Below are 21,511 nucleotides of genomic sequence, written 5' to 3'. Positions count from 1 at the left end.
TTTTCACATATAGTCAAATTTTTCTGCATACATGCAAATTGTTATGTAATTTTTGTAGAATCATTTTGTCATTCTTTACATTTCACTTGGTTTTTTTTGTCAATAATTATCTCACAATAATTATCAACGTTTTCAAGAGACTTTAGCTTTTACACGCTGTTAAATTATAAAAATTTCGCGATCCTTAGACGTTGAAATGCTTTTAAATTCTCTTATATCGAAATATAGAAGGATAAATTCTTCTCGATGTATCTACAATATGTTTCGGAGCAAATGAAGCAATTTAGAATCTTTCTCTATGTATTTGTAGAATTTCAAAACATTAGAAAACTTTGAAAGGAAAGAGGAGAAGGCATCGATATTCCGATCGATTCTCTCGACAAGTCAGCCTCGCAGCCGCAATGCTCTCGAAACACTCGTTTCCCTCCGTTGCTCGTCGTCCGTTCCTCGATGATGCCGTCCGGAATTCGTTAAGACACCCTCGAGAAACTACGTACACAGTCGTCGCGATTTCCGCGCCCATTATTCGACCTCTCGCCGCCCTCTCTTCTTTCCTCCTCCCTGTTTCTCATCTTATATACCCACTATTTCTGCGAAAACTTTAAATACTCCACCGTCCTAACGGTCGTGCCTTAATTTTGCGCGGATCGATGTTTCGCCCGCATCACCCCGAGCGCTGACGCACCCTCTCCCCCTCCCGCCCCCTCCCCCGTACCCTCGCTCGAACGTGCTGTTTTCCACGTGCGTTCGTACATGCGTTCCTCGCGCGCATGTCTCGCCGCGATGCAAACGAATATACGTTTCTATAATCATCGGCTCAACCAGAGGGTACATCGGATATCGTGTAGTTGCGACCAAGAATTCCATGTAGTTCGTTTTTTTTTAACGAAGATCGGAAGTTGCGTTTCCGATATCGACCTTTTTCCCGAAGAGGGAATATTAAAATACGTAAAAAGGTAGAATAGAAAAAAAGAGAGAGGCATGTTATAAATAATTTTGCTAATTATGCAAAGATATTAATTTCTTGCAGGAAATATTATATTTTATAAATATTCTTATATTACGGAATAAAATATACGAGCGAAGTAAAATATAATGATGTAATAACATTAAACATACTATTGCAATCCCTCTTAATGCTTCTCTTCTCTCTTAATACACGTTTCATTATCCTTTTTAGTAAAATAAGAAAAATAATGTCATACGATTCGGAAATGTGTGTTTTTTATTCGACGGAAAGGTGGAAATCTTTAGGTAATGTCCGCTGTTAAAATAAAAACAAAGCGTGCACACACAACAATTTTCTAGGGGAAATACTCCCCTCCCACCAGCACCACCCGAGAACGATATTGCTAATTTTGCGAAACGGAATTTCCACATGGCACGGAACGAGATTCCGGAGTTTTGCCAGTATTACCTCGGGCGATGAGACGCTCGATCCCGCTGTTTTCCACGTGTATTGTCTCGCTCGGTGGGGCCCCTTCGCGAACGCACGGTTTTCGTAATCTGCAATTTCGCTCGCAGCGACCTGCTTCTCCCATAAGTCGACTCCGTCAGCGCGTGCATCGCGATTATATCCAGAGAAAAATCGCGAACGGAGAAGCGAGCGGAGCCGCGAGCGCCTCGTGAGCGTGGATCGATCGTGGAACGTCATTCGCGAATTTTTCGATGGCGCGAGAGAGCGCGGCCGGGATATCGATAAATTTCCTACCGCCTCATTATTCTCGCGATACCGCGAACGGTGCAAGGAAACGATAGCCTCCCGGCCGTTCTCTTCCTCCTTCGTCTTTATTTATTCCTCCCCGGGCAATTAAGTTTTTATCGTATTCATCTTCCTCGCTATCGCTTCGCAGCGGCGGGTTCTCGCGTGCATTCTTCTTATGTGCATACGAGACGTATACGTACCATATGTTAATAAACCGCGAAGCTCTCTCTTCGTAAACAAGAAGAGAAAGAGAGAGAAAAAAAAACAATTTTAGGGCGCGGGAGTGCGCGTATAAATTCGCATGCGTGCCGCGCGTTCATCTCGCACGCATGAAATATCGTCGTCCTCGAGAACGCGGCGGGACGATTGTGCGATGTGCATTACGTATGGTGTGTACGCTGGAATATTTATTGTATCCTCCGACGCGGGGATAACGTTTTAAGGCGATTCCGAGCGCGCCCGAGAGTACTTTGTTTCCCCTTCCTCCCCCCCCCCCGCCCCATTACTCCCTCTTTCTTCGTCTCGCGTGTGTACCTGTTACCACCGACATTTCCTCGGTTTATTTTCTTCGTCACCAACGAGGAAAATAGCATCTTGTTACGATGCTCTGTTCGCTTAAGCGCTTTATCAAAGAGGGATTGGAAAAATTGCTGCTTTTCGAGCCACACCAGGAAAGGGAGAAAGAAGCAAGTGCAAGGGTGTAACCCGGGGGGGGGGGGGATGGCTGTTGGGAATGCGGCAAGAAGCAACCGGGAAACTGCCGAGAACTCGTTACGTACATTTGAGAATTTCCCTCATCCCCCTCCCCGCTTTCCCTTGTTCGCTTGTTTTTTTTTTTGCGTATTTCTTACTCCGGTCTCTGTTCCCTTCGCCATTGGCGAAACGATCAGGTGACTGTAAACTCTCCCTCCTCCCCCCCCTTTCCCCCCGGGTGCTCTCGCGCTTTTCTCATCTAGCGGAGAGTATTTCACGGTGTCATTTATTCGCATCGGTTGTCGACTTCCTGTCAATCCGCGCGACTTAATGGCTCACCGGTCGAGCAATCGCGAAAATTGCGATAGGATAAACGAGAGAAAGGGAGATTTTTTTTATTCTCTCGAAACGCGAAATTCAGTTAAGTCACGTACGTTACCGGTACCGGTGGTATGGTTTCTTAAAGTGGCAAACACATCAGGTCCTTTGAAAAATTTACGCTCGTCGGGACACGCATCGGGTGTTTCCTCAAAGTTACGTTTGGAAAAGGAAACGGTACGTAGAGCGACGGAATCATGAATCCCTTTTTCAAAGGCATCGTATCGAGTTTCCTCGCAAAGAGAGCGGAGCCGCGTCGAGAGGTCGGCAAATAAAAAAAAATCGCATTTCCGCACCGGCTTCTAAATGTAAACGATCCTTTACCGCCGTCGAGAAGGAGGAGACACACGAGCGCTTCGAATTGGCTGAATTAAGGATACACTGACGAAAACCCTGCGCAATTTGTTATCGTTTGACACGCGAAGGTGGACGGGATAATTTGATTATTTAAATCGGACACGATCTTATTCTCGGCCGCCTCGAGACGCTTAATTAGCGCAAGGTTGTTCTCGTGATAGTGCTTGCGTTGCTTATCCGAGCTCTCGTATCCAAAGCGCCGCAAGATAACAAGACAATGCCAACGTCGCGGTTTTCATGTGATGATGCAGTGTTTCCTACGCGCACGAAGCTTTCATCATGCGAGAAGAGTGTCAGCAGCATCAAAGGGTTCGTGGAGAGAAATGAAAGGGAGGAGAAAAGAGAGGGAGAGAGTCAGCGCGCGACAGAGTTATGAGAGTTGAAGAACTCCACGCGACCCAGAGAAGCCGGGGGGATTGAGTACATTTCAAAGTTTTCACCGGCGCCGGAAGTTGGTATAGAAAGCAGATGGTCAACGGTTGACAGGAAGGATGCGGTTTTCCACACATGTCATCGCGGTAACTTCCGCCTTCTTATTCACGCCTTCCACTTCCATGCGAGCTGCACGCGACGCTGACGGGACAAATTCGTCGATCGTTTTCCATCATTTGCTCGAAACGCGAATGGACTGTTATATAAACTCGGATAAGTCGGCACACAAGCACTCGATATGTCTAGAAACAAATAGTCCAGTTGGCAATGTTAGGATAACAATTATCGGCGATGTTAAAGATTCTTGTTTGAATAGTACCTCTAATCGGTCTTTATAAGTAAAATCATCAAAAGACTTCTTCTCGGATATAACGTACGTAAATATCAAAATTATTACTTCGTACGTTGTAATTCGGCAAAATGATGTTTGTTCGTCAATTCGCAGGGGTATCATTTAGAAATGAAGTCTACCATTTGATCGTCTCACATTTTCTATTTTCCTCAATTTCAAATGTTGTGTTGTTAAATTCTTGCGCTCCAGTTCACGCTAGCTGACTCATGTGGTTTTCCCCATCTCCATTAAAATTTTTAACTTTTCCAATTAGTTATCTATCATCGTTGCGTACAATTCATTTGTTCATATTTTTCCTTGCTAATTAGATATTTCCTTGATAATTAAATAGAAAATAGAAAATTAAAAGAATTAAATAGAAAAAACGTGCACTGGATGGTAAAGATTCAAGATTCTATTTTTGAGGATTGTTTACAATAATTCAGAAGTATATAACAACGACATACATATGGCGTAAAACAACATATTATGCACATTAAAGCAAATACTTATGCGCATGTTTAAAAAAAATAATGTGCATATAAATAGTGAATAAATTCTTTTTTTTTTTGTATACGATGTACTAAGTAAACTCAATACATTTTAATATAGCGAAAGCGACAATCTTATCTCGAATTCATAGATAAGAAGTTTATTTAAAAAAAAAAGACCGCATAGGTAACTTTGAAGGAATTTCATTGAATTGACATCAGTTATCAAATATTTTCTCAATATTAAATATTTTCTTAATTCTTAATGGGCAATTATGGTTTAAAAGACTTGTAACACTTAATTTGATAAATTTCAAAATTTTACATGTATCTAATAAATCATATATGCATTTATTATATGCATCTTTTATTAAAGTAAATATTTTTCCAATACTTGAAAATATTAAATTTGTAATTTTGTGAAAAATTCAAAATTGCATAAAGAGTTTACATACATCTTAGAAATTTCATACATTTGATACATTTTAGAAATTTTTCAAAACAATTTGCGCATATTAGAATTTCCTGATATCTAATTATAATATATAATTTACTTTTTCCCAACGTTTTTTCTCAAGTTTTCGGAATCGAACAATCGAACTCTTCTTATTTCTTATTCTTTCATCGGCTTAATTATTCCGTATTTATCGCAGTGTTGCTACAAAGTTTTTATATAACTACTTTTTAAAATTTATCCGACTTGCATAAAATAAGCTGTTAACTTAAACAACTTACTTATACAACGATTTTTTTAAGCAATTGCTTTTACAGTAGAAATTATCGATAAGACGATAAAACAGATAAACTTGTTTTGACTTCGCAATTTACATAAGAAAATGCTTGATATGATGACCAAAATTAATCCAATAAATTGGCAAATATGTTTCGATTTTAATGAAAATCTTTGATTGATTTATAAAAAAAATTGATATTTATTTCATATTCTTAGTAATTAACTTTACAATATATCTTCACGTATAAATACTATATATTTCAATATGCAATGATAGATTTGAGGCTTAGACATTTCAAATTATCATTCGAACATTAACTGCCTTGAGAAATGGAAATGTACAAAATAAAACCTCTCCCTTCAAAACAAAATTAATTGCTTAGAGATGCGCTTTCGAAAACATTACGACAGAGTTAGAATAATGTGAGAATAGTCTTACATTCTGTGGAGCGTTCTATCACACTATCACGTTCACAGCATTCTCGCGTTGCATCTAATCATCCAAAACGATTGTTTAATAAATATAATATATGATGGCCACTAGGAGCGCGATTCCACCTACGAGCAGATAGAAAGGTACGCTGGGTCCGCTCTGCTTCTCCCCCGTTTTTATGTATCCCGCCACCCAGCCCTTCTTTGGCGATTGATTCTTTCTTTCCGACTCGACGAGCTCGCCAATCTGATACTTCTTCATCAGCTCTATAGCGTCGTTCGAATGCCCGACATCGTCAAAGTCCTCGGAGGCGTCTGTGCCTTTGTGATCCAGCAGGATCTCTTCTCCGCCCGGATGCTCGTTGAGAAAGCTGTAAACATTGTATACTTTATCGTGCAAGATGAACAGCATGGTATCCTTGTCGTTGTTCTTCTCGACTTGGCTCCTCGTGAATTGTTTCGCCATGTTTCGTTGACGTTTTGCTTTATTTTTCCCTTGTGTAGTCGACCTAAAATAGAGAGGAATATTAGGACTGTTAATTATGCCGAGGAACAAGACTTGAAATACGTCTATTATTTTTTTTCGTGTATAAAAATAACATGTGATTGTCTATTGGAATTCTCTATAACACTTGAACTTCATCGCTTGACACGTGTAACAAATACAATAAATCAAAGCGCGATTGTTAAATACACATATCACGATTGGCAACACATAATTTAAAAGAAGAATTGTTGCGTTAATAGATTCTAGAGATCAGAGGAGACTATAAGAAGATCTCGTACATGATATATACATACAAGAATGTCATGTACGCGCTGACGTTTATGAAAAACATCAACGAGTCTGATATAATCAAGTCGAGGCCAGTAGAGACTGATTGCGTAACGAGCAGTAGAAAGATTATCGCTGTTGTACAGTAGACCACGTTATAAGATTGCTTTTTGACCAGTCTCGTGGGATTAAAAATTCCATTATATAGCGTAAATGACATATCTTTATAAATGATGAATTGCAAATTACTTTAAATACCAGATAATAACGAGCAAATTCACGCAATCGCTACAACCCGAGGCTTCACTTCATGAAATGAATCTTTATGTTTATTAAAAATATTAATTTTATCGCCGTCTCGATCTGTAAATCGAAGATTTCCGAGTATTCCATGTTAGACTCGAAAGATTTGGAACTATTAATAGATTTTCTCCGAATCTTGCACATTCGGGCGCTATGAATAATTTCCTAGTACGCGAAGATTACAGAGGAAGATATTGAGCAAAGATTTTCTCAAGTGAGAACTTCATTCCCGAGAGATTTTCCGAGATGCAGAAAAGTTATATTTTTATTTTACCTGTATTTACCATCGAAAAAGAGATTAACATTAATTTGGCATAGTCACAATTTCGAATCAATCGTAATCACAGTCATTAGAGAGTCGGAGAAATAATGTCTTCCTCTTCCCACAATACAATCAAACTTTATCTGTGCGCGCGCGATCCAGTAGTTAGACGAGTTCGTTTACGAAACTTGATGTTTTCGTGACAAAATACCGATTCGAAACTTCAAACACGTCTCGAACGCAAACACTCGCTCGCGAGTAGAGAGATCATCATCGACGAGAGATATCTGGCGAACAAACAAGATACGAATTCGAGAAGTGGCATTGGATCGATAAGATCCCTCTACGCGTTTTCTTCTCGAACCGGTCGTGTCGAATCGTTCTCTCTCTCGGTTAAGAGGAGCTCGTCCTCAATCGAAATTCGTCGATCGCTTCGAACATACCTCCACTTGCCTCGCTCTCACGAATAGAGGTCGACCTTCCTGGAGGAAGGACGCGATCAGGCGTTATCGAGATCGTTATCGAGAGAGATCCGGAAGTGCTGCTGCGTGAGAGACGTGAATGCACCAATCGTTGATCTCAGCTGACGATGATGTCGCGCCGGGAGCCACTCGCTTCGGAACCGCACTCGCATAAACACTGGGAAATCCGGCTTATTGACCGTGTAGCTTTATGATCCCCCTCTTTGTGTACGCCACGTCGTGTCTTCTATTCAGCCCCACTGTTTCGTCCGCTTATCCAGCTGCTGCGTTGCCAACCGTGTAATCTTAAAAGACCTTACGCTGGTCCCAAGTTCATGCTGAGCACAAGTTTACTGCGTAAAAGCGTGATTGGCTCGAGTGAAAATGGAATCAGAAAAATTGCATAAAAATTATAAATTTTGTCACATTTTGTCATGTCTCTCTCTCTCTTTCTCTTTCTATCTCCTTTCATTCTTGATAACGAGACCTGATAGTGAAATTGAATTGTATCAGAATCCTATTTCAAGAGGTTTTCAATATCAGATGGCGCCAGTCATGGATGCTTGCTGATTGTATAGTACGTATGTGTTTGGAGCATTTATATAGGAATGGAATTGATAAAGTGTATAAAGTATCCATTACAAAATGACTATTCTTCTTACAATGTATGAATCCACTTTTGTGTTTGTTCGGTTTGTTCCCTTAGATTATTCGTTGACAAAGCAAATTTATCTGATTTGATACATTAACGCTTGTGTAAAATATTTCAAAATATCAATACATTTTAATCACGTTATTTTGAAAAGAAAAATGATACTTTATCATGCATAGAACTCTCATAAACTAGGATATTTTCTGCTTATCGTAGAAAATATGGAAATCAAATAGATGAAACTAATAAGTACATTCGTGTCATATTTAATCTGATGATCTGTATAAAGATCGAAAAATGAATTATTCGTCATTACAATGACGTAATTATCTCCAACCGATCATCGCGATAATATACAGTCATGATTAGAGTGTGTCTCTTATAATTTCTATTAAAATTCCATTAAAAGTTATAAACATGTAATATGAATATTAGATTAGAATATTATATTTCCTTGGAATTTTTTATCAAGTAGCTTATACCATTTCCATTCCTGTGGATTCGCGTATTATGTAGCATGACGTTCGATTCATATGCAAAAGCGTCTAGTCACGGTGACGCCGTATATTTATCTACGTGCATGTCGCAGAAAGATAAGCGTGATAGTCGAGTTGGTCGCTCGACAGAAAATCTACACTCACCAGAGACACACAACTTTACAATATATGTGTATAAAATCGATATATCGATATATTTATTTATTAGATTTCCTGCGACAAATACTTTTAGCCAATAGTAACGTGATTATTTGCGTTTATTATTAAATTTATTAACAAAAGTTTTATTTTCTCACACATACACATACACACGCGCATTCGGTATTTCATAATGTTTGTTCCGACAGAATTCAATATGTAATAAATACTTGTTATACTGATAACGATGCATTTTAGATAATATTAAATGCTAATATTTTTTTTCAGCACGTACATTTCAAATATAAATTTTAAATATTGCATAAGTGCACGATTGTCAGAATTAGAGACTAAAATGAGAAGAGTTACATATGTAAAATGTACAGGATTTTTTGAACCGTTTCTTTGAATATATATATTTGACTTCGTTACAAGTTACATTACAAATGCATAAAATTAATTATAGAAACGCAGCAATCTAAAATTATCTCAAGCAGATCTCATATCATAAGTATCTTTGATTTACTCATCTGATTTATATAATTTTTGTTTAATTATCTTTTACCGGAATATTACAAAAATACTTGTTTAATTTTGCAATAAACGCATCCCCTTCAGCGTAGAGTTTAAGAGAAACAGTTTTATAAAGATAATAAATTAAAGATACTAAATTACTTGAGAAACTTAACAATAAACAGAAATAGAAACAAAAAAACTTAACAAACTTATTTTCGATAAAACAAATTTCGTATAACATTTTATATATAAGATTTTATATAAGATTTTGTTAAAGTTAACTAATTGTATTGTGTACATGTATGTGAAATGTTTCAAGTTACATATTTTGATAGTAATAGAAGAATAAAATGGCATAAACTGCAATAGTAACATACAAGAACATCATAATCGAGGACTTTTCTTTTGTTTGTTGTGGTAACTGGTGATCGTAGTTGTTTGGTTCTGTTTCATCTGCTTAAACAAAAAAATATTTCTAAGTATAGTGACGAGTGATTTTCATTTTAAGGCAGCAATTAAAATTATTGTAATAATTATCTTTGTGTAACAGTTGTTGGATTATTAATACACATTATTTGTCATCTTATCGTTTATCGTAATCACGACATTAGGTTCTTTTGAAGCAAGATACCGGCAAAGATATACGTATGTATTTATTTTTAAAAATTGCTAATTTAATAATCGTGTTAAGAACAAGAATCTGATATATTTTATATGAAATACTGATATTAAATCTAAATTTTTATTAATATCTATATAATAATAATAATCTATAAATTTTTATTAATATCTATATATAATAATAATAATCTATAGATTACTAAAAAATCTCTATATATATCATAATAATCTCTAAATTTTATTATAAATTTTTACTTGATTAAAAATACAATTGAAGTAGAAAACAACCTGTTATCACACCTGCACTAGTTGTCGATTGAACCTTGCTCGTTATCTGGGATTGAACGCTCTCATTCGTTACTTCTCCGATTTTAAACTTTTCTCGAAGTAGTTTCGCCTCTTCGGAATGACCGATACTATCGAAACATTCTGTTCCATCTCGCCCTGATAAGTCCAGCAATACCTCTTCACCTCCAGGATGTTCCGTAAAGAACGACGTGAGATTATAGACATTTCCGTGTATTATTATCCACAGATCCTCGGCATTATTGTGCAGGGCAACTTCCTCCGTTGTGTATTTATTCATCGTGATTCAATGCTAAGAAAGAAAAAGAAATTATTTATGAAAAAAGCCGACACTGAAATAACTGCTAACTTTTCTTTCGAACAGTTTTCAGCCGAATCGTTTTTTTTTTGCCGTAGAATCACTTTTATACAAAAGATATCACTTTTATATAAAAGTTCCCTCGCTTCGCTTCACCTTGGAACAACGCACGTGCGCGATGTATTTTGATGTCCGAGATCTCGGTTGGATCGTGTGCTTTGAATGGCACTTTGAAAGGGAAAATAGATCGCGTATGTCGGACACAGATGAGTTTCTCGACGGTCCAGGTCTCGCTTCGTCTCCTCGAGCGATCGCGAAGTTACTGCTCGGCTTCGTTTCTTTTCGCCTCGCGAATATCGGTGGCAAGAGACAGGTTTCTCATACCATCGCGTATTTGCATTTCACTCTGTTCCGAGCGGTCATTAATATTTGACGAACTTTCGCGCATGTTTTTTGGCCTAAATATGTTGCCAATATCGAGTGGTTATAGCTTATTTATTTCACGGTCCTTATATATCTTTGTTCATATTTTCTGGCTGACATAGGACAGCTCGTTAAGTAACTCTTTCGCTTTTATTAATATTCTTTTCATCGATGTTATCAATTTCAGTCCGTGTACGTGAATAGGAGGATCCGTCAAAAGTTTTGTGGTCTCCATCGATCGTATCTATTCACGATTTCAAAGAATGTAAATTTTAATCTACTAATCTTGATGTTGGGCACGAACTTCGGGATATTTGTCAAAAAGCTTGAAACTATACAATATTTTGGACTACAATATATCGCTACGTCGATTTATAAAGTCGGGGATCTCGCTTACCCGAGACGGAGTCCGTGCGTTCAAGTTTTTAATATTTACATAGGTCACAGTAAAGAATTTATGTTCGGAGCTCACCTGATTTTGAGAAAGATATCTCGAGAGAGACGATACAATAGTGACACGTCCTTGTACGCGACTTGAACGTCGGAAGAAATGTATATCACTTTACAGTCACTATGATAGTAATCAAGCCAACGACTGATCCAATCTCTTTCCCGGCGATTTCTGCGGTATTGGTGGATAGATTCACGTACACCAACGATCTCATGAAAATGCATCAAGCATTTTTATTCGACCGATAATGATGCCGCAGAATTCAGACACACAATAGGTGAAAATGTCACGGAAATTGAATATGGATGATCGTTTATTGCGAGTACGTAATTTTTGCAAGCTATTATACATATAAATATATTATTATTTTGCTATCATTTCTAAAAATCATCTTACAATTTGTTGAATAATTATTTTAGAATATTACTTTATTTTAACCTCTCTTCATAATTAGATTAATTGCAAAATTGTCGATATCCCGCACGATTTTATACTTAAGTTATCCTTGAATTTAAATATGCTTTCCGTGGCAATTAGCAACTGATGAAAATTGTTTGTCAAAGAGAAACGTATAAATAAAGGTCAAAGTCGGAAAATAATTCGTCAGGAAGAACTCATTTATAGCTAATGAAAGCTAAGAAAAACATAAATGTCGAGCATGATATCCAAAGTCGTTAACTCGTACATAGTTGACACAAATGTCGAAATTAGTATTGAGCGATATTGTCGACGGGTTTAGCGTTTACGTAAGTGCAGCTGCCGGCTCGAAACTTACCGTGGGGATGGAAGTTTGTCGCATTGAATTGAATAGAGTGATTCATGTTTAGATTAGTTCATCACGCCGCTCGTAATACCGTGGAAGTTTGCACAAACTCCAGACTTCTGCCACGGATGCCACTGCTGCGGAGGACTGTTAAGCAAATGCGAATTTGGGTGCAATGCAGCTTATTCTCACAAAGCCGTGTTCCCCTATGGTTATCCCGCCACTTCGAGGACTTCGAAGTCCTTTGGATGCGCTCGCGTCGACTTGCCATAAACCTATTAACACTATTATTATCCTTTATTTTCGTTTCTATATAAAAACTTTTCTTATCTCTAGTCGCATATTTTGTGCAAATGTGTGTTTTATTAGTTTTCTCTCATGTATTTTTTATTTATTTTTTTTTATTTAAATTGTGATTTTACGATTTGAATGTGAATGTGATGTAAAAGTTATCTCCCTGAAAATTAGCTTTCTCCGTTTTATATCGTGTATAAATATAAATGTCCAAACTTTACGTGCGCAGGGAATGGCATGTATTATTTCAAGTTCGCGACCTTGAAACTTTGGGAAACTATTAATTATCTTCGGCTGTTGAATATTCAAGAAAAGTCACCTCGCGGAGAAAGTCTCGCGATCGTGGAAAGTTTCGAAAGTCCTGAAACTCTTGGAAAATTGAAAATCTATACAGGGGAGACGCGCTTCGAAACGATCGAGATTTCGTGCGCGTATTACCGGGTCTTTTCGTATAACGTATCGTCACTTAATGTTCGTATCCGAAAGGTATTCTCTTTCCATCGGACAAAAGCAATCGCAAAATCTCCCGAAGCGCACACTCTCTTCAATGATGCAGCCTACGCTGCTATTTATGGCACGTTGCCTCTTTCAAAGGACGATCGATCTACGTTGTTCTTTTCAAGTTTACCGATATCGAATGTCAGAGGATAGAAGTCCGGGCCAGGCGAGCGGAAGTTTCTTTCGAGAATTCTCCGGGATGCCTTGTTCGCGAGAAACGCGAGTCAAGAAGCACTACAACGAGAAGCTTTCATCTTCGCCTTTTATTTTTCTCTTCCTCCCGAGCTTCGTCGATTAATTATCAAAGTCGCGCTGCCAGCTCCTCCCTCTGATAAGTCTTACTTTGACATCCCTGTGTATAAATAAGACGCTTACTGCTCGTAAACGCGAAAGATATATTTCCAGCTAGTTAATGAAAACTTAATATCACGATACATATATACTCGGAAATGGACATGATTCTCGCAAATGAAAATGAAGAAGGAAATGAAACGCAAGCGTGACACTATCGTCAAAGAACAAATGTAATATATATACGTCGCGAAAATACAATTCAATCAATTTTATCAATCCAAATTGAATGATCCTGTCGCGCGTATAAGAATCTCTGTTTATTTGCATTTCTATCACGCGAGCGAGATTAATCCATCTGATTCGAACGCCCATGTATCGTTTGAATTAATTAATTTGATTAAAATCATATTTATAGCTCTTGCCGGAAGTGTAACGTGTAAACACTGGTGCGCAGTGTCGTGTCATCGATTTTTTTTTCGAATCTCGATAGAGGCAGAAAAAACTCTGTACGTTACACAATATTTTTTTTATTTCTCTTAATTCAGATGAATTCCACTGAGCAATTACAAGCACATGCGAGGAATATTTCTTCTCGTTTGCCATTCATTCGTCAGCGATCAGATATCGCCGACCTTAATTTTCATTTAAACGAAGCGAGATGCGAATGTCTTGCCTTCGCTTTCTCGAAAAAAAAAAATGCATGCAATTTCTTCCCTCGTGAAACTGAGACGATTAAACTGCCAGAGTATAAATTGCATTTGTTTTCTTCCTTTCTTCCTCTACTTTCATACATATACCCTTCTCTCGAGTCTATCATTTTGGGATTAACGCCGCATCCAGACCCCTGTTGCCGGACGTCTGCATCGGAAACGTTTGAATGGACCTGTACTAGATTGGTAGAGGATTCAGGTAGGAGGAGAGAGAGAGAGGGAATTGCTTTGATCTGCGTAATTAAACGGCGCGATTTCTCCGCACAATACCAATGGTTGCCGGACACACACTTTGTGTACATACACGTGGACTAGATCGTTATCTGTTTTGGATATTTCGCGTTTGAGCGCACAGCTGTCGATATTATCGGCAATTTTTCGCTTTTGCGTTATTCGCATCAAAGCCATCTCCGGATGTCCATCCTGTATATACGTACGTCATTGTCTGTCGGCTTTCATCGTCCTGTACTCGTATAAATGTAATACTTTCGCGTAACAGCAGCGCAACATTTCATAACGCGCCTGTTATCTTTGAAAGTTTTACGGACGTCGATTATCAGTATTTTTTTTTCTACTCTTTACGACGTGGACGACAAGTCGAAACTAGCCGGAGAAAGATTTGAGGAACCACCCCGACTTGCTGCACTTAGTCGTCTCGACGTAGCGTGATCGCGATCTGAGAAAGCGGTCTCGGGTAGACTGTTAAGCGACTATCAGCACGCGATCTGACCATTGTCGTCTCGAGGTATTACTTGGAAGTCTCCGCGGCAAAAAGAACGGGGTGCAGATTAGCGTAGCGAGTACGAAAACATTTGAGCAGGTCGTTAACCAAGGGTGGGTGAGGGTTGCAGAGTGGGATAGACTCGAAAAAGTAGACAGACTCGCGTTATCGCACTCGTACAGTTCACGTTGTACTGACGTGTAATTAAAAAGAGCGCACCAACTCATTAAACTATTAACTTTACGATATCAGCTGAGTAAAATCGTCAATCAATAGCGAAAGAATCGACGAAAGAAAATATAAAATCAAGTATAATCTAGAGAATATGTAAAAGAATTCTTTGATATCTCCGCATCCAGACCCCAGAATAAGCACAAACTTTCTTGTAGAATCGTTATCTACTCGAATTCTTTCAACTTCTCGAACGTGATGCAAGTTCCCGGTATCAATCCCCTCTTTTCGATGCAAATCGATACGCGAAAAAGTTCTTCAGAATCTATCCCGATCCTTGAGTGGCTGTCGTACAACGTCGTCTAACGCGCTCGAATATCTTTTATGTTCCAGAAAACCGGAGCCAGGATCAAGATCTATTCCAACACCTGCCCCCGCAGCACGGATCGCCTCATCAGCATCTGCGGGAAACCCACGACGTGCATCGAATGCATACGCGAATTGATCGCCACCATTAAGACCGTAAGTATCTCGCTCGAGAGATCATGACTTTCCTATAAATCGAACGGTTACATCCACCACGTACGAGAGAATGCAATCCTCTTTGTTTGGCGCGGATGATTTGTTTCGTACCCTTCTACCACCCATACAAAGTGTGTCTCGATATTCTAGTCTCAGATGTATAAAAAAAAAGATTCCTTCAAGTTTTTTACGAAAAATGTTCGCTCTACTTGCACATCTGTAGTCTATTACCAAGGGAAAAGAATAACACCGTGCTTTTATTTTCCAGTCACCGTTGAAGGGTGTCAACAACCCTTATGACCCGCACAACTTTGACGATTTCTACGCCGACGATTACGGTGGCTATGGCAACGCCGATGGTAACCAGGGCAAGGTCGGTGGATTCGGCGGACCCGGTGGTCGCGGCGCTGGTGACGGCAGTGCCGGAGGTGCCGGAGGTGGCGGGATGCCACCGAGACGCGACAATCGCGGCAGCGGTCCTGGTGACATGAACCGCGGCTTCCCGCCGCCATCTAGAGGTGGTCCACGCGGCGGAGGGATGTCCGGAGGTCCGCCGGATCGCGGATACGGCGGTAACTCGCGTGTAGGTGGAGGCGGAGGGATGTCTGGTGGGCCACCGGATCGCGGATACGGCGGTAACTCGCGCGTAGGTGGCAGCGGAAACCGAGGCGGACCGCCATCCTATGGCGGCGGAAATTACAATGGTGAGAGGGAATTTTTTGTATTGATAATGCGTAAAACTGTAGGGATGATCAAAGGAACATCTTGATTCTTAACGTTTTAATCGAGGATTCGGGGAGAGAAATGTTTTTAATCGCGATAGAAAATATTAAAATACCGTTGGAGATTAAGATTCTGATGAGATACGGATAACAAACATTCCGTTAAATTGTCGTATGTCGTCGAAATGTATATTCGGGGATTCGCATAACATTCGTGAAACACGAGTCCATTAATGTTTCTTTTGTCGCAGGTGATGGATGGGGAATACAAGGAGGCGCGCCTAATGGCCTAGGTGGCGGCGGTAACTTGGGAATGGGTGGCCCACCTATGGGTGGAAACAATCAAGGCAACCAGGGCAACATGAGCGGAAACAAGACCAGTACACAAGTCACCATTCCTAAAGACGTAAGTTGATTAAGTTGATATTTATCATATTTATTTCTGTATTCTTGAAAAAGAAATACAATGGTTAACAATGATCGCGGTATCTTAGATTGAATTGTACTTGCTCTTAGATTATATCTTAAAGTGCGAGAAAAGCCTGATTTACGGAATTTTATTCTTGTTTGCAGTTGGCTGGAGCTATAATTGGCAAAGGCGGTGCGCGGATCAGAAAAATCAGGTCCGACAGTGGTGCTGGAATAACTATAGACGAGCCACTGCCCGGGAGTAACGATCGTATCATCACTATTACCGGGATTCCCAGTCAGATACAAATGGCCCAGTACCTGCTACAGCAGAGGTAATTATTACGACATACACTCTTATTATATATTTAATGCATAGGTGTCCGCTTTTCATTTCATATTAACATTAAACACTATCCTTATATCACATTGGCAAAACTTGGAATCAAACACACATTTACTGTCAAATAGCCGCTAAATAAAAATAGGAGAGTACATCACGAGGCATCGATATTTATAGCGCAACACATTTAAACGTGTATATCGTCCTTCTAATTACGCGATAAAAATTGTGCGTTATAAAAGTTTATAATACATGATATTGTATATATATATTGTATGCGCCGCTATTTCATTATTATGATTTTGCGAAACTTCGAAAAAAATCTTTGATAATGATATAGAATATTTATATTTTGTTAAAATAAAATCGAAGAAAAAGGGAGAAAATCCACATATATATCATAAATTTGAATTTTTCGAAAAGTATGAATAATTTTAATAATTTTAATAATTGAAACACATGTTGTAAGATAAAGTTAATTTATATGTAATGCATAATTAACTTGTGAGTGATACGCATCTTGGCATTCAAACTCTTCGATTTTATATGGCCTGTCCTATCATCGGAATATTCTTCTCTACCGTTCTCGCACGATTCTTCGTATTTCGTCCGCCCGCTTATAACCGGCATCGTCGCCATCGCGTCATCTCATCTCACCTCTAGGAATTAAAACAATCCGACTAACCAAACACACGGAGGTGAATGTAACAAACTCGCAATGGTGGAGGAGGAATCGAGACGGAAAGAAAGAGACGAACGAAGAAAGGAGAACGACACGCCAGAGAGTCTCTAGCCCAGCATGAGGGAAAATGGAGCACCGTTGTATGGAAGACTAGTGATTTTGTTGTTCTACTTTCGATGTAACAAGGAATCACTAATCATCCTACAAAGGCGCTTACGAACGTCGCCTCCCCCGAGACCTGCTTTCGGAACTAACATCATCCCCGCTACGCCTCGTTTGCTCATCGACGCGCCGTAATTTCGCTCGACTAAAAGTAGCGCCTTTTATAACAAATGTGCTTATATAATAATCGAGTAGTGGCTGTGAAGAAGTGATGTAACATTTTATTAATATTCGGACCATTTTGGTCTCCTGATAACATAATTCATTTCTACTCTTGACGTATACTAATATATGATTGAAGCTTCGAGCGTTATTATTACTGCGTCATTATTCTTTATATATTTATAAGATCGAGCTGACACAGCTCGGATATCATTAAATTAAAGCTTTTCATATCACAGTTTGTTTAATCTCAACTTGCGCAACGTGAGATGCTTGCATTCTTATCTTTTTGCATTTTTATTTAATCTTTGAAAAATTTCTCTAGAAAATGGCTTTCCTAGCGAAAAAAATTCGAGTTAATATATCAAAAATTTTAATTAATATATTAAAAATAAGAGAAATATATAATATATATGCTACGTATTATATATCATTTCAATTCCTCTCATTTTTCTTCCTATTGTATCAAATTCTGATTTTTTCATCGGCTTTTGACTAAACGAAAATTTTGTTACTTTTTCTGTTTCAGCGTGCACGAGAATGCAGATCATTACTAAGCCATAGGTGCATTCGGGGGAGGGGGAGCCAAAGATGCGTTTTTGTAATTTTTTTTTAGAAATATTTCTTGGGTAAACATGTAAACGCTGAGGAAGTGGAAACTGGAACAAGTACACACATGCACCCACGGAAACAACTTCCGGCAGAGCGCTGTGCGCAGAAGGATGATCTGTAGAATTTATACATATATAAATACACCACACGTGAATCACCCTCTCCCAGAAAGAGAAACGCTTAATGGTCTATGCTAACGTGACCTTGATGCAGCGAGATATTATTCTCAAGGATGGTAATCGCCCATCGTCGCCTGCAAAGTAAATTGATCTACGAATCGAGTATCGCTAACATTTTCGATGTCGGCCTTTTTTTTAGTATAGAACTCTCTTATTGGTATCGTGTCCGAAACACATACACACATACCCTGTCAATGTGACAGCGGGGGAGGGGTTTCAAACTGGCGAGCAATCGCATCGTGTTCCCCGATGTTAGCATTCCCGAGAAAACGTATTTATCGCTTGAAAGAGAAATCCAAAGAATGATCCCTTCTCTACCGTAATAGCGTAAGCTTTTACGTCGAGACATCGTGTATCTCCCTCTCTCTCTTTTTCTCTCTTTTTAAAATTAAATCTTATTCCCTTTCATCGGACTTAACATTTTAATTTCGAAATATATAATGTGTCAACGAATAATCGAAACACTATCGCGAAACAGCCAATTTGAAACCGTTTACACGTGTAAGCGATTCCTGAACATCGAGACTTGACAACGCACATTTTTTTCTCCTTGCGTTTCTTTCCAGCTTTTTGATAAATTCTTTACAAATTTTAATCCTATTGAAGTGTAAGAGTAAATGCTTAGAGTGAATGCGAGGGCAACAGTGTCGAAAGAGCGAGAAGGTTGTAATGACAATGAATGAGAGAGAAAGAGAGAGAGAAAAAAAGATTTCATACTAGGCAAATATATTTACAAGAGAAAAGAAATAACAAAAAAATATATCGCGAAAAGAAACTGTACATAAAACCTACTAACATCCTTTCCCCTTCCTTAATTGCCGCATACCGTTTCTCTGCTGTTGCATTATTATATATTATTGTAGTTACTATATATTGATTATTATTATCATCATACAATTTATTGATAAGAATATCTTTTACGTTATTATATCCCACCCTAAATCTGTACTAATCATACCTTTATCTATAGAGAACGCATAAGCGTTCTTAGTGTTATAATAAGTAAGAGTAATTAGATTTAATGAAGAGGCACGTAAGTAAATATAAGGGGGCACCATCGGCGAAGAAGGAAACCAAGCGGTTTAGGGAACGATGAAACCGATACTGAATCTGCAACGAAGTCTGTTGTGTATTAATAATATAAAAATAATGTTATCATGTCTGATTTATTTTTTGACAGTTAGGTCTCAAATGAAGCGTGTTTTTCACTTTGTTTCTCATTCGCCTCTAGTTATTTTTCTATTATATATTGTACAGAGAACACCTCTCTTATACACGAGAGAAACGTGAGATGTAGATTATCGAAACGAGACCACGACGCTGTTGCCGTTAATTATATTGCAACTAAAATCCTTTAGCACGATCATCCTCGTCAATATGTGTAAAATTTTTGATTCGAAACTTCACACAAAGATACGACTGTAGTCTCTCAAAAGTATGACATACGCCGGATTCATAACATGATCTGTAAATATATACTTGTACCGTAGAGATAGAGCACTATCTTGTGAAACGTAACTGCTCGAGCGATTGTATTTTTTAAACAACAAATAGCGGCCGTATAGGTAATTTTTTCCAAGTACAATTAAATAATTGTACCGAAAATTATCTAGCGCAGCCGTTCGAGCGATCGTGATTGATGAACCGCCCCGGAGAATATAACGAATTTAATTCTCAAAGTAACGTTGAAGAGTTATGATTATCATGACGCATACCGGACTATACAACCCTTGACTTTGATAAAAGAAGCTGTGGTCAATGTAACATTACGATCGCCGTTTCCAATTTTCCCGCTACCGATGGTCGACCTCGCGTTAATTCGTAATCACCCTTTCCTCTCTCTCCTCGAATCCCTGAATACATTTAGTCTGATCAGATAGTCCAGTCACTGTCCCTTTCCTTCCTTCGCCTCTTCCTTTCCTTCTTACGGGGTACCTACAAAAGGGCATTTTTAAGCATCTTTTCGAGAGAGATGAGTTTCGACCGCTAGACACGTGATTCGTCACATGCAGGTTTAAATCTATGCATGCGATGAGTTTTACATAGATTTAAAAATGTCCCATATTTTTCACAGCGATAGATTTCGATCTACTGTTCACAGAAGAAATTGCTGCGACTTTTTGCAATGAGATTCTTTATTTTTTTATAATAGTTATTTTTTGAATTCGCACACTGCATCATTGTTCAAATTCGGATCTATACAGAGAGATTTGAAATTTTTTTCTCTAATACGTTGTGTTACATTATATATTATTTTTGTGTGCAGGGAATTAGATCGATTAATATTATTTTAATGATTTCAACGTAAAAGAAAAACCATCAAAATTATCGATCTGTGAACAGTTCACGGAATTGTCTCTATCCGCCAAAGTCTACATGGGAATTTTTTCAGTGAATTTTTTAAAAATTGAAATAACGTGCGACCCCGCAAACGAAACTGAATCAAAATTATCCCGCGTGAAGCTTCGTCCGCGTGTATGCATTTTTCTTTTAACACACTTGTTAAATGTAATCCGTTTCACACTATACGACGAGAAGCACGTAAGCACGCGTGTGTGTGTGCGAATGCAAAAGAGTGCGTGTATAGATGCCTGTCCGAATGCATGGAGGAAATATATATTGATGCCAGATACATATATATATATAAACCGATTATTACAGAGAGAAAGAGAATCGGGTTTTTGGAAAGTAAAGATAACGTGCGAGCACCATTATAAGTGGGAGAGAGAGAGCGAGAGAGAGAAAGTGAGCGCTATACACTCGTTCGTATCACGATGTGTGTGTACTGTATATGATATACAGTTTACAATTATTTGTAACGGATACTTTTTATTTGTCAAATAAAAGTTAGTACAAATGCGCTTTTGTTTCCTTTCAATCCGATCGAATCAAGTTAAGTGCTATTTCCCAATTTGATATCGTAATATGAGGAATGTGATGAAACTATTTTTTTTTCATTGTAGTTATAAATAATTATGTACGTACGAAAAGTGCTTCGTCAGCCATATATTTA

General features: G+C 38.5%; 3 protein-coding genes across 14 annotated transcripts in view; 1 reads left to right on the top strand and 2 right to left on the bottom strand.

Annotated features, from left to right (window-relative positions):
* The window catches only part of Hnrnp-k (Heterogeneous nuclear ribonucleoprotein K), an 86,122-nt gene extending 64,765 nt beyond the window's left edge, over nt 1-21,357 (top strand). For all 9 annotated transcript variants that reach the window (XM_083102649.1, XM_083102648.1, XM_083102656.1 and 6 more), the window contains 5 exons: nt 15,100-15,228; nt 15,497-15,932; nt 16,202-16,356; nt 16,524-16,693; nt 18,237-21,357. In XM_083102649.1, coding sequence (XP_082958775.1) covers nt 15,100-15,228; nt 15,497-15,932; nt 16,202-16,356; nt 16,524-16,693; nt 18,237-18,264 — 918 coding nt within the window. In that variant the 3' untranslated portion in view covers nt 18,265-21,357. The remainder of the gene's footprint in view (nt 1-15,099; nt 15,229-15,496; nt 15,933-16,201; nt 16,357-16,523; nt 16,694-18,236) is intronic.
* LOC145973364 (cytochrome b5) lies at nt 4,290-7,556 on the bottom strand. 2 transcript variants are annotated; one of them, XM_083102671.1, is made up of 2 exons: nt 7,336-7,556; nt 4,290-6,061 (listed from the first exon to the last, which is right to left on the bottom strand). In XM_083102671.1, exon 2 carries the CDS (start codon nt 6,016-6,018, stop codon nt 5,635-5,637), a length of 384 nt encoding a protein of 127 aa, XP_082958797.1. In that variant the 5' UTR covers nt 6,019-6,061; nt 7,336-7,556; the 3' UTR covers nt 4,290-5,634. The 2 variants fall into 2 exon arrangements, with proteins under 2 accessions (XP_082958797.1, XP_082958798.1); XM_083102672.1 differs by lacking the exon at nt 7,336-7,556 and adding an exon at nt 6,915-7,274.
* Nucleotides 8,742-11,445, bottom strand: LOC145973362 (cytochrome b5). 3 transcript variants are annotated; one of them, XM_083102668.1, is made up of 4 exons: nt 11,277-11,444; nt 10,538-11,048; nt 10,066-10,375; nt 8,742-9,609 (listed from the first exon to the last, which is right to left on the bottom strand). In XM_083102668.1, the coding sequence occupies exons 3-4, from the start codon at nt 10,361-10,363 to the stop codon at nt 9,476-9,478; spliced, it is 432 nt and encodes a 143-aa protein (XP_082958794.1). In that variant the 5' UTR covers nt 10,364-10,375; nt 10,538-11,048; nt 11,277-11,444; the 3' UTR covers nt 8,742-9,475. The 3 variants fall into 3 exon arrangements, with proteins under 3 accessions (XP_082958794.1, XP_082958796.1, XP_082958795.1); XM_083102670.1 differs by having other exon boundaries at nt 10,078-10,375; nt 11,277-11,443; XM_083102669.1 differs by lacking the exon at nt 10,538-11,048 and having other exon boundaries at nt 11,277-11,445.
* Nucleotides 21,358-21,511: the final 154 nt, after the last annotated feature.

The sequence above is a fragment of the Camponotus vicinus genome, unplaced genomic scaffold (genome assembly GCF_025532165.1).
Source record: "Camponotus vicinus isolate PSW18456_S1 unplaced genomic scaffold, iyCamVici1.0 SCAF_6, whole genome shotgun sequence".
NCBI classification, from domain to species: domain Eukaryota; kingdom Metazoa; phylum Arthropoda; class Insecta; order Hymenoptera; family Formicidae; genus Camponotus; species Camponotus vicinus.
The sequence above is the reverse complement of the archived record's forward strand: the minus strand, read 5'-3'. Positions and strand labels throughout refer to the sequence as shown.

What these genes read in the sequence shown, in the direction of transcription:
- LOC145973364 (XM_083102671.1), bottom strand. Translation starts at nt 6,018, where the DNA reads ATGGCGAAACAATTCACGAGGAGCCAAGTCGAGAAGAACAACGACAAG.
- LOC145973362 (XM_083102669.1), bottom strand. Translation starts at nt 10,363, where the DNA reads ATGAATAAATACACAACGGAGGAAGTTGCCCTGCACAATAATGCCGAG. An exon ending in TAGTGCAGGTGTGATAACAG is followed by an intron (nt 9,610 to 10,065) that starts GTTGTTTTCTAC and finishes TTGTTTAAGCAG; the next exon opens with ATGAAACAGAACCAAACAAC.